The following is a 12,038-nucleotide window of genomic DNA, read 5'->3' as shown; positions in this document are numbered from 1 at the left end:
CCAAAAAAAAAAAAAAAAAAAAAAAAAGAGGATATTTCCTACCAAGAAGAACCAAAGCATGTGAGGGGTGAGTTGGAAAAAGACCTCTCATTCTAAGGACAAAAGAAGATGGGTTCTCCAAATCATCAAACGCCTGACATCAACTAATGGCTTCTTTCATTCAAGTTTTTTAAGAGTCATCGTCGTCCAATTCAATCTCGTAAATCTTTTACTTTTTTTTGTCAACTGTATTTGGCTTAATAGTTAAGATATCTTTACTTTTTTCATGTTTGAATCGTTATTCTCTTAGTTATAATATGACACCTGAATAAAAAAAAAGTACTTGAATGAATTGATACCACGAGTGCCAAGAAGGATGTTGGGCCTCAAAAGTGGTGGATTGTGAAATCCCACCTCGATTAGAAAGAGGAACGAGTGTTAGCAATAATGTCTCAAATCAGTTGAAAAATGAGAACAAAACATTGTTTATAAAGGTGGATCATGAAATTTTACCATTAAATTTGTTTAGAAGTTATTTACTCTCTTCCGATGCTATCATTATAATTTCCACCCAATAAAGATAATAATATATTTTGGAAAAAGTTGGTATAGGTAGCTTTTACGGACCTTAATTAAATCGGACCCACATCGATTATAATTAAGAAATACAATGCATAGATCCCCACTAAGCCTTCACACACATAAAAATCCCTAAAAAAGCTAAGCATTGAAAGTGAAATATGAATTAAAAAGAAAGCAAAAAGACAACAAAATGGAATCCTTTTTTCTTTTTCTTTTTTTTTTAATTTAAAAAAAAAAATCTTACATAGACAAAATATGTTCCCAAACAAATCTATTCATTCTTGCACTTATAGGGGTTTCATCACTTTCATCAAAATCTTCAACCAAACCAATGTGTCATTCCATCACCTTTTACATCTTTTCTGGTTTAGATGTTGTTTTCGTTCCTTCTTCTATATTAATCTCTCAATTTTATTATATTTTACAATATTCAGATTTCATATCAATGGAAGAAGAGAACGAAACATTTTTTTATAAGGGTACGAAAATCTCTCCCTATTAGAGTATTTTAAAACCTTGAGGCGATGTGGGCTTAAGACATTATAAATGATATTAGAGCCAGACATCGAACGGTGTGCTAGCGAGGACGCTAGGCCTCTAAGGAGAGTGGATTATGCGATCCCATGTCGGTTGAAGAGGAAAATGAAACAAAACCTCTTCCTATTTTAAAACTGGAACGAAAAACCCAGATAGGACACTATTTACTACGGTCAGGTGTTTATAGTGACCAAAAAAATGAAATGAAATAAATTTATGAGATTTAACTCATTTTAATTAATTATTTATTTATTAAAATTGAAATTTTCTCTTTATTTGTGTCATTGGTTAGTTGAAATGTCGATTTGTAGTCTATTGGAAATTCCATATGCACAGACTTTTATTTGTCAATACCTTCCCCAACTTGCTAAATAAAAAAATTAGTTAAATTATATATATACTTTTTTCTTTAAATTTTGCGCTTCAATTATTATTTTTTATTTTTATTATTTCTTTTCAACTTCCAACTCCCTAACTATTCATTATATATATAAATATAATAAATAAATAAACGATCTTAATATATTTTAATACAAATGAGTAGAATCAGATAATTATACTTAAAACATTCAAGTGAGTCATAAAATTTATAATCTTTTTCATAATGCGGGTACCAAATATTATATTAAGGTCACGTCTTTTTCTCTTAAAAGATATTTATTAATATGTCGAAGATATTAATTAATACATCATTTTAAAAACAAATTTGAGAAAATAACGAACGGAAAGAGACCAAAACATTGGGACAAACTTTTGGAGTAGTCCCATGTGGTGTGTTACCATGCCACCGAAAGCATACAATATAATGTCAATGTGTTTTTGTTTTAAAAATTAAATATAGTGGCTAATATTAATTTAAAAATTGTACATATAATTTTCAATCATTATTCAATTGGATTCGATGTCATTCAAATGCATTTCTAATAATGCACGTCCAATAATTAACCTGCCAAGACTTTAATGCAATGCATCAATTTCATCCCTTCGTGAATTTGTGACATGTCAATTTATTTCAAATTTAATATTTTCTTCCAAAAAAAAAACAACATATAATATAATTTAATTACAAAACAATGCATACCAATATAATATATATATATATATATATATTATATTCAATAAATATTATGACTTAGATTTAGTACATTAGTTTAAAAAATTGGAATGAAATCAAATATTCTTATAAGATACGCAAAAATATTATAAAATTTATTAAGTATTATATTAAATTCTGAAAAAGAAAAAAAAAAACATGATTGAGTATTATATTAAAAAAAATTATAAAGAGTTGAGGACGGGAGGGTGAAGAAGGAGACGATAACGCAGAGCAGTTTTCTTGAGGGAAACGCAATATTCACATGCGGGTGATACCACTGTAACATCCGCATGTGACAATTTTATAATTTTATACTATTAAATAAAAAATAAAAAAATAATTCAATTATATATACATATAAACATTCATATTCATCACTAAAATCTCATAAATAATTTGATAAAAAAAATTGATTTTTTAGACTTTTTGTGAAATTTTATTAAATTATAAAAATGAAATTCGATTTTTTTTTTCATTCCTTGTTTCTCCAAAGGCTACAGAAAAACAGAGATGTTTACATATTTATATATATAAAGAGAGGAGAAACAAAAGAAGAGGAAAAGAAAGTTGCAGAATTGGGTTTAATGGTGCTGAAAATGCATATGGAAGTCAAAAGAAAGCTGAGGGAAGTGTAAGGGCTTTTGGGTTTTGCCTATTTTGGTTTTGAAATTTGGGAAGGAATTTCAACGTCCACCATTACAGGACACCCCATGCTATATATAGCTCTCTATAATACTCTTAACCTCTCAACACCCTCCCACCAACGTCGTCTCCCAGCCCACAATCCCAATATTTTTCTCTGCTTTTTCCCACCAACGCATTCCTTCCCTCTTTCTGCCAATACCCTTTTCAATAATCCCCTCCATTCTTCCCTCTTTTCTGGGATTTTCAACCCCAAATCTTGCAACTTCTACCAAGATCATCATCGAGTAGCTAATAGATGGTCGGATTTTTGTTGGGTTTGAATCGGTTTTAATCTGTGTTTGGGAAAGGAGGGGAAGGAAATTTGTGTGTGTGTGTGTGTGTGTGTGTGTTTGGTGGTGATGGAACAGAAGCACATTTTTCTGTCTGCTTTGGGCGTTGGGGTTGGAGTTGGGGTTGGCCTTGGATTGAGCTCTGGACAAGCTGTTGGCAAATGGGTTGCTGGGAATACCTCTTCTGATGAGATTACAGGGCAGAAGATTGAACAGGAGCTCATCAGGCAGCTCGTTGATGGCAGAAATAGCGATGTTACTTTTGATGAGTTTCCTTATTATCTTTGGTAATATAACGTGCTTCTTTCTCCTATGATGAACTGCTCCTAACATCTTTCTTTTCTTTGGTGGCTGGAATGTTTTTCTTGCTTTTAGATTTTGGCTTAAGCTTGAATGTTTCTGTAGGTAATTCTAGAGATATTTGTTGTTCTGCCCCCTTCCAGATATCACCATGTTTGTATTAATCTATGAGAAATTAGAGGTTATGGTAAAACTTCGTTTTAAAACGTTCGATTCGACGGTATCTACTGAGGATTGGATTCTTATACTCTTGATGAATGGAAGAGGTGACGATGAGCTTAGAGATGGCCTTGTCTTGTACCATTTTTTCAGTCACTATTGTTTTTATGTTTGCTGCATTTATAGTGATCAATACTCAAAATTATAAGAGTATATCAATACAATGGAGTAGTTCATTAGAAGTTCAATGTTAAATCTACTTTGATGTCAGTTTGTTTATATCTTTCAGTTAATGTTCTTGGAGATTGTTGAGCTTTCTTGTTCTTTACTTCCTTTTAATCCTTTTAACTATGTTTTTGTACCATATATGAAGAGAATCTTTGTAGCTTAAGTGTTTTCATTCCCATGGATTAGAAAATCATTGTTTTCGAGTTTGATTTTGGGAATTTTCTATGATTCCTCCATGACACTTCGACATTACGTACCACAGTCTCGTTTCTTGAATTCGTATTTTCATGTTCTAGTCGCTGATCTTTCTGGTCTGATGGTAATCACAGCGAGAGGACGAGGATGCTCTTGATGAGTGCTGCATATGTTCGTTTGAAGCATTGTGACATCTCCAAACACACCAGAAATCTTTCACCAGCGAGTCGGGCTATTTTGCTTTCAGGACCGACAGGTATGGACTATGACGCTTCCGCCTCAAGTACCTTGTAGTAGCAAAACAATACTTTTCAGGGCACAGAATATGATGCAATCTGGTTGTATTTTCTGTTTCTTTTCCATAAAGAACTGTACCACCAAATGCTTGCCAAGGCTCTGGCGCAACACTTCGAGTCGAAGTTGCTGTTGTTAGACGTTTCTGACTTTTCTCTAAAGGTATCTTATCTACACTAGCTTGTCTTTTCAGTTTTGGTTTGTGGCATATTGAGACTAATACCACCAATGTCTAACTTGGCTACAGATGCAGAGCAAATATGGCTGTGCCAAGAAAGAACCGGTAAGTTCGAACTGCCGACGAACTTGAACTCGGCAATAGTTATCTAGCTGAACTATATGATGCATGAGTACCTTAACTTCAAACCTATAGCTTGAGGAGGACAAAGAAAGGAGTTATTCCTGATTGATGGTTTACTTTTGCAGTCATTTAAGAGGTCCATCTCTGAGGCGGCGTTGGAGCGTGTGTCTAGCGTTTGGGGTTCCTTCTCGATTCTTCCTACGAGTGGAAATACTAGAGGTATGAAAAACATATGTTTTCCATTTCCAAGACAAATGTTCCTCATGTAGGTGACAAGTTACTTCGTCTTATCAAGAAAGAAGGTCCTCTTTTCCGCACACTTAAGATCTCATATCTTTTTCCTTGGCACCTGATACATATTCTCATCGATCTGAATTCTTTTCGTTAATTTTTTATCATTTAATAAACTCCCGAGTTTTGTGTTCTCCATATTCAAATATACATAAAGTACTTATGTGAGATCTCACATTTGTTGGGGAGGAGAATGAAACATTCTTTATAAGGGTGTGGAAATCTCTCCCTAGCAAACGCGTTTTAAAAACTTTGAGGAAAAACCTGAAAGGGAAAGCTCAAAGAGGACAATATCTACTAGGAGTGGGCTTGGGTCGTTACAAATGGTATCAGAGCCAGACACCGGCGATGTGTCAGCAAGGAGCTGAGCCCCGAAGGGGGGTGGACACAAGGCGGTGTGCTAACAAGGACGCTGGCCCCGAAGGGGGGTGGATTGAAGGGTCCCACGTTGATTGGAGAAGGGAACGAGTGTCAGTGAGGACGCCGAACCCTGAAGGGGGGTAGATTGAGGGGTCCCACATTGATTGGAGAAGGGAACGAGTGTCAGCGAGGACGCTGGCCCCGAAGGGGGGTTGAGTTGTGAGATCTCACATGGGTTGGTGAGGAGAACGAAACATTCTTTATAAGAGTGTGGAAACCTCTCCCTAGTAGACGTCTTTTAAAAATCTTGAGGGGAAGCCTGAAAGGGAAAGCCCAAAGAGGACAATATCTACAAGCGGTGGGCTTGGGCCGTTACAACTTATCTCTAAGGGCTGTTTTTAAGGTTATTCTGATGGATTATAATGTCAATAAAGCTGGACAAACAGAGTATCTCTTTAGTTCCTTTGAAGTTCAATAGAAAAATTTGTAGTTATTGATAATCTCATCCCCATTTTCTCTTATAGGCAATTTAAGAAGGCAAAGCAGTACTACAGACATTCAATCAAGGTAGAGTATTCCATGTCTTATCATAACATGACCAGTTTCTCTACTTGCAATATGATCGACATCGTATGATGGCAGTCGGGCACGTATACCCCCATGAAACTTTAATTTTGTTGGTGGCTGCTCATAACCATAACATCGGACGATGCATCACAGAGTTGCACGCTATGTTCTAATTCGTAACTAGTGTCTATATTCTTTTTAATCTGCAGAAGTACCGATGGCCCGTCCAATCCTCCAAAACTTCGGAGAAATGCTTCTACTGCGTCTGATATTAGTAGCATCTCATCGAATTGTGCTTCAACAAATTCAGGTTAAATCCAAAATCCTAATGAATTTGAAATCGAACTTTTTAACGACAATTGTGCTGAAGTCGATGATCGAGAGACGTGTATCGATATTCTCGATTTCTAATATGGTTCTCATCTCTTTCAGCTTCTGTCAAGCGCACAAATAGTTGGTGTTTTGATGAGAAACTTTTTCTTCAGTCGCTTTATAAGGTAATCCACTTACGAGTTGTTTGATCGTCGGTATACTCCTCATCTTCGACGTATGGATGGCTGATGGAGATGTTATTTGTTTGAGTAGACCTTGTTACAATGGACTGAAAATTTGTCTAATCGTTTGAATTGTACAGGTCTTGGTGTCGGTATCCGAAACCAATTCCGTAATTTTGTATCTACGAGATGTCGAGAGACTTCTTCTTCAGTCACAGAGGCTGTACAATCTGTTCCATAGATTTCTGAACAAGCTCTCTGGATCAGTTCTAGTACTCGGTTCGAGAATGGTAGACTTGGAAAATGATTGCGGAGATGTTGACGACAGACTGACCTGTTTATTTCGGTATAGTGTCGAAATTCGACCCCCTGAAGACGAGAATCATCTTGTCAGCTGGAAAGCTCAATTGGAAGAGGACATGAAGATGATTCAATTCCAAGATAACAAAAACCACATTGCTGAAGTTCTTGCTGCAAATGATCTTGAATGTGATGATCTTGGATCAATCTGCCATGCAGACACTATGGTTCTTAGTAATTATATCGAAGAAATCGTCGTATCGGCGATATCCTATCATTTAATGAACAACAGGGATCCCGAATACCGAAACGGAAAACTTCTGATATCTTCCAAGAGGTACTCACCATATTCCTTGCTAAGATTAACATTCCCCCAAAATAAGAAGAGAGATGAAAAGATAAAGCATCCATGAATGATGCATATATTAATAAAAATCTGGTTCTGGAGCAGTTTATCCCATGGATTGAGTATATTCCAGGAAGGAAATAATGAAGGGAAAGACACTCTAAAGCTAGAGACGAATGCAGAATCATCGAAGGTTCGGTTTATGTTTCGATAATTTACTTTGGAAAACGTGCATCTTTCTACTTCATTTTGCTTAATAATATGTTTTTCTTTCTTATTTTGCAGGAAGCCCCGGGGGACGATGCTGTCGGGGCGAAGAACGAATCAAAATCTGAAAATTCAGCTGCAGAAAACAGAGGAGAGGCAGATAAATCTGTACCTATAGTGAAGAAAGATGTTGAGAATGTACCTCCACAAAAAGCTCCTGTAAGTTAATTCTATACCTCATGGGTTGCATTTATTTTCACCAACCGTGAGATCCCACATTGGTTAGAGAGGGAACGAAACATTCCTTATAAGGGTGTGGAAACTTCTCTCTAGTAGACGCGTTTTAAAATCGTGAGGCTGATGACGATATGTAACGGGTCAGAATGAACAATATTTGCTAGTAGTGGGTTTTGGTTGTTACAAATGTTATTAGAGCCAGACACCGGGCGGTGTGTCAACGAGGACATTGGGAGCTAAGGGGAATGAATTGTGAGATCCCACATCAGTTGGAGAGGAGAACGAAACATTCCTTATAAGGGTGTGGAAACCTCTCCCTAGTAGACGCGTTTTAAAACTGCGAGGCTGACGGCGATACGTAACAAGCCAAAGCGAACAATATTTACTAACGGTGGGTTTGGGCGGTTATACTAACAACTAAACATGTTTGTTAATCATAGGCCACTGCATTGTCTTAAAACATTTGATTACCAATTTTATGAGTGACTGTTGGTAACTACCTTGATGCCTGAAACACGATCGTCATGTCTTTATTGTCGATTATAGCGTTTGGAATTGAGGTTTCGGCTTTGCTACCTATCAGTATCGTTTAACCAAAATTTCAGTTTTTATGATCAATGTTGGCATTTCTTCCACCCCATTGCTTCCTTCTTTTAATATTTCATTTACGCACGACAGGAAGTCCTTCCCGACAACGAATTTGAGAAGCGTATAAGACCAGAAGTTATCCCTGCAAACGAAATCGGGGTGACATTTGCAGACATAGGTTCCTTGGATGAGATCAAAGAGTCCTTACAGGAATTAGTCATGCTTCCTCTTCGACGACCAGACCTCTTTAAAGGCGGGCTTCTCAAACCTTGTAGGGGTATTTTGCTTTTCGGCCCTCCTGGTACGGGTAAAACGATGCTGGCGAAGGCCATTGCTAATGAAGCTGGAGCAAGTTTCATTAATGTTTCAATGTCCACAATCACTTCTAAATGGTTTGGGGAAGACGAAAAGAACGTTCGGGCACTGTTTACGCTTGCAGCAAAGGTTTCCCCTACAATTATTTTTGTCGATGAAGTCGATAGCATGCTTGGCCAGCGGACTAGAGTGGGAGAGCATGAGGCCATGCGGAAGATTAAAAATGAGTTCATGTCACACTGGGATGGATTGCTGACTAGAAATGATGAGAGAATACTAGTTCTTGCTGCAACCAACAGGCCATTTGACCTCGATGAAGCCATCATTCGTCGGTTCGAGCGTAGGTAGGAATACTTTTGTTTCCCGTGATCCCTTGACGAGTCATGTAATTGGTGAGGACATGGGCTAATGTAGTGCCATTATCTTCGCCGAAACTCACCAAGCTCGTTGCTAAAATGAAAATTATAGTGAAGTATTAATTATCGACATATCGTTCTTAAGAGACTCGCTGTCTAATCCTTCAATCTATTCCATTGAGCAGAATTATGGTTGGTCTTCCATCAGTGGAAAGCAGGGAAATGATCTTGAGAACTCTTCTTTCAAAGGAGAAGGCTGAAGATCTTGATTTCAAGGAGCTTGCAACTATGACAGAAGGGTACAGTGGAAGTGATCTCAAGGTGTGTACTCTTATTACTTGAATTAATCGCTTAGTTCCATCGATCAGCTCACGACCTTTACTTCCGGCAACAGAATTTGTGCGTGACTGCAGCTTATCGGCCCGTTCGGGAGCTCCTGCAACAAGAGAGATTGAAGGATTTGGTAACTTCCATTAAGCTATTCCCACATGAAATGTTTTATCATCTGAAGTTCTGAAATAAAGGAATGAATCTTTAACCTCCATCTTTTATAGGAAAAGAAGCAAAGAGAGCTGAAGGAGAAGGAGCAGGAGGAGGAGGAGAAAACGGAGACAGAGATGGAGACCGAGACCAAGAACGAGAACGAGAACGAGAACGACAAGAAGAAGGAAAATAACTCGGAAGATATGACCGTTACGAAAGAGGAAGAAAAAGAGGAACAAGTGATCATTCTGAGGCCTTTAAATATGGATGATATGAGACAGGCAAAAAATCAGGTGAATATCTTTGTTACCCTTAATTTTGAGATGTGGGTCATCTTTATTTACAAATTCGTGGCTCGTGTAACTTGTTTCGTTTCGATAGATATATAGTTTGTAAGGATTAACCTAGATCTCATGGACCTAGTTTACTAGATATCGATTTCGAAATAATATTGGACTTCATGTGTGTCATGTGTTGCAGGTTGCTGCAAGTTTTGCTTCTGAAGGATCAGTGATGAATGAGTTGAAGCAATGGAATGAGTTGTATGGAGAGGGAGGTTCAAGAAAAAAGCAACAGCTTACGTACTTCCTATAGAATGTAGATGCAAGCTTCGTATCCTAAACACGTAAGGTCGAGCGGGCATGAACAACATTCAAGGTAAAACAAGATGCTTTCTGGATGCAAAGTCCGTGACATCCGGGGATCTCAGGCAAGTTCAATCAACAACAGTATCGTTCTAATGGTATCTGTCATTTGTTTTGAGTCATATGGTTAAGAAATGGGTTATTGGTTATGGGTTATGAATGAATTCTTAGGCCAATGTTCAAACCGTTTACCTCGTATCGTTTAAAGATTTTGATTATAATGTTTTCGAGTGCACGGTGTTGGGAATGATATGTTTTGGACCATGAGGAACATACCATAGGATTTGTACATCATTGATGTGTAATTTTTATGTATTTAAACTATAAAGGTTATAGAGTTTGTATCATAAGTGGAAATTCAAGTTCTTCCAAGCAGATATCCAAGTTTACTTGAACCAATATATTGAATAATAGAAGGAATCAAGGAAAAAACTTTGATGGACAAGAATTTCAATGCAGTTACACTCTCCCTCAAATAACTAGTATGAAAAAAATCATAAAAGATCAAAACCTTTCAGCCAATCTAGCAGTAACTGCTCTTAATTTCGAGTAAACTTTACCTGCAGGGGAACCTAAAATGAGGCTGCAAAGAGAATCTCTAGCAATTTTGATGTTGGCAAAGGATCCTAATATGTGAATCTTGGTGTCTGCAATGACTATCCTCGTCTTTGTAGCATTTTCAATGGCGAACTTAGTTTTTCCAGCTTTACCAGACAATCGGCCTATGGCACGGGACAAATGCTCACCTCGAAGTGTTTTAACATCTTTAATCTCGAAAGATTCTACGTAGAGTTCATCCACTCGTAAGAGTGCAATGGCGTCAATTATATCAAAACCCAGCATGAAGGCATGGACAAAATCTGCACACTTTTGCAAGTTACTGATGTCTGGTGTGTCTGCTCTGGTTTTCAGTTCGACTTTACGAGCTTTGAGGTTCATACGGATGTCGATTTTCATCTGCTCGTATATTGGGGTGTAGATCTCCATCCATGCTTTCTTGAGAGGAGAATAGCGATGTGGAGGAACAGATACCTTCCGGAACTGAACTCGGCCATCATTCATTTCATGAGGCTTTAGAGGTTCAAACAGTGGTTTTGGAGGCAAGATGCCGACTTCAGTTGTCGATTTACTTGGAACTGCTTCCACTTCCATGGAGATGGGGACTTCAGTAGACTGCATTGTGGAATTGACCTGAGTTCCGCTCTGTAAACACCCAAAGAACTGCCAATAAACAACGAAATATAGGCAATATTTGAGTGGAATACACATACATAACCACAGAGAATAGACTTTTACCCAAATTTGAGCCAAGAATAGTACTCCCAAGTGCTTAAAAAATGTTTTTAATAGCTAAGAAAGTCGAAGAGTCATTCCAAACAGACCATACTTTTGGGGAACATCAACTCGTTTACTTGATGCTAGCAAGAAGTTTGAAACTAAGCCAAACAAATAGCAAAAATTAGGACAATAGAGGTGGGGCGTGAACATGCTACCAACGTAAAGTGTCCGTTATAGTCTTAAAACAAATCAAATGCAAATGCAAATAAAATCAATAATACTCCTTAAGGAGTCATACTTGCAGAAAGCATGAGGTGAAAATCAATCCTCCCCGCTATCAATCAACAAAACATAGTCTTCACTCGTAATATAAGAAGATCAATGTTACTTAATCAACCAGAAATTCAACAAAAATTATTCAGCGCAAACAAACTATACATCGCAGAATTAACAGGAAAAAATCATCCGAAGGAAACAGAACAGGAACCAAGAGGAAGAAAAAAATGTGTATCCGCTTTCTGCTTCAACAAATAAGTCAAGAACTCAACTTCATACGAAATAAAATTCAAATGCAGATGAAATCAGCAATACCTGAGTGAACCAATCAACGATTACCAAATGAAAACAGAACGCCCCAGAAAACGATCAACGTGAGCGAAGGAGTGCGATGTGGGCAGAAGCTTGAATCGAAGAGCCGCCGCTCAGTGAGCCTGGAAAATCAAGCACCGGTGGTGGGAATGGTGGAATTATATATATCCCCGAGGGAGAAGAACAGAGAGAAGGGCGGGGGCTGAAATCAAACTCATATATTGTTAGGGCTTCCTTTATTTTGCTTTTATTTTATTTTTCTGATTAAATTACAATTTTGTCCATCCATTTTTAAATACCCTCAATTAGATTTATCAATTTATATATATATATATATAT

General features: G+C 37.3%; 2 protein-coding genes across 4 annotated transcripts; one reads left to right on the top strand and one right to left on the bottom strand.

The window, feature by feature from the left end:
* Positions 1-2,936: 2,936 nt before the first annotated feature.
* LOC111459779 (lon protease-like) lies at positions 2,937-10,127 on the top strand. Of its 2 annotated transcripts, none has more exons than XM_023102834.1 (16): positions 2,937-3,455; positions 4,185-4,306; positions 4,418-4,506; positions 4,592-4,627; positions 4,771-4,864; positions 5,821-5,863; positions 6,073-6,173; positions 6,296-6,360; positions 6,498-6,994; positions 7,109-7,196; positions 7,289-7,429; positions 8,126-8,694; positions 8,892-9,027; positions 9,101-9,169; positions 9,261-9,482; positions 9,670-10,127. In XM_023102834.1, the coding sequence occupies exons 1-16, from the start codon at positions 3,238-3,240 to the stop codon at positions 9,781-9,783; spliced, it is 2,604 nt and encodes an 867-aa protein (XP_022958602.1). In that variant the 5' UTR covers positions 2,937-3,237; the 3' UTR covers positions 9,784-10,127. The 2 variants fall into 2 exon arrangements, with proteins under 2 accessions (XP_022958602.1, XP_022958601.1); XM_023102833.1 differs by having other exon boundaries at positions 7,286-7,429.
* A 109-nt stretch (positions 10,128-10,236) lies between these two features.
* Positions 10,237-11,904, bottom strand: LOC111459784 (RNA-binding protein pno1-like). 2 transcript variants are annotated; one of them, XM_023102839.1, is made up of 2 exons: positions 11,703-11,904; positions 10,237-11,054 (listed from the first exon to the last, which is right to left on the bottom strand). In XM_023102839.1, the coding sequence occupies exon 2, from the start codon at positions 11,010-11,012 to the stop codon at positions 10,338-10,340; it is 675 nt and encodes a 224-aa protein (XP_022958607.1). In that variant the 5' UTR covers positions 11,013-11,054; positions 11,703-11,904; the 3' UTR covers positions 10,237-10,337. The 2 variants fall into 2 exon arrangements, with proteins under 2 accessions (XP_022958607.1, XP_022958608.1); XM_023102840.1 differs by having other exon boundaries at positions 10,237-11,036.
* Positions 11,905-12,038: the final 134 nt, after the last annotated feature.

This window comes from Cucurbita moschata, unplaced genomic scaffold (genome assembly GCF_002738365.1).
Source record: "Cucurbita moschata cultivar Rifu unplaced genomic scaffold, Cmos_1.0 Cmo_Scf00022, whole genome shotgun sequence".
NCBI lineage: Eukaryota > Viridiplantae > Streptophyta > Magnoliopsida > Cucurbitales > Cucurbitaceae > Cucurbita > Cucurbita moschata.
Note: the sequence above shows the minus strand (reverse complement) of the source record. Positions and strands in the feature narration are given on the sequence as shown.

Bases quoted from the DNA above. Each gene is read 5' to 3' on its own strand.
- LOC111459779 (XM_023102833.1), top strand. From the start codon at position 3,238: ATGGAACAGAAGCACATTTTTCTGTCTGCTTTGGGCGTTGGGGTTGGA. The intron at 4,628-4,770 runs GTAAGTTCGAAC...TTACTTTTGCAG, and splicing joins GCTGTGCCAAGAAAGAACCG to TCATTTAAGAGGTCCATCTC. The intron at 9,483-9,669 runs GTGAATATCTTT...CATGTGTTGCAG, and splicing joins TGAGACAGGCAAAAAATCAG to GTTGCTGCAAGTTTTGCTTC.
- LOC111459784 (XM_023102839.1), bottom strand. From the start codon at position 11,012: ATGCAGTCTACTGAAGTCCCCATCTCCATGGAAGTGGAAGCAGTTCCA.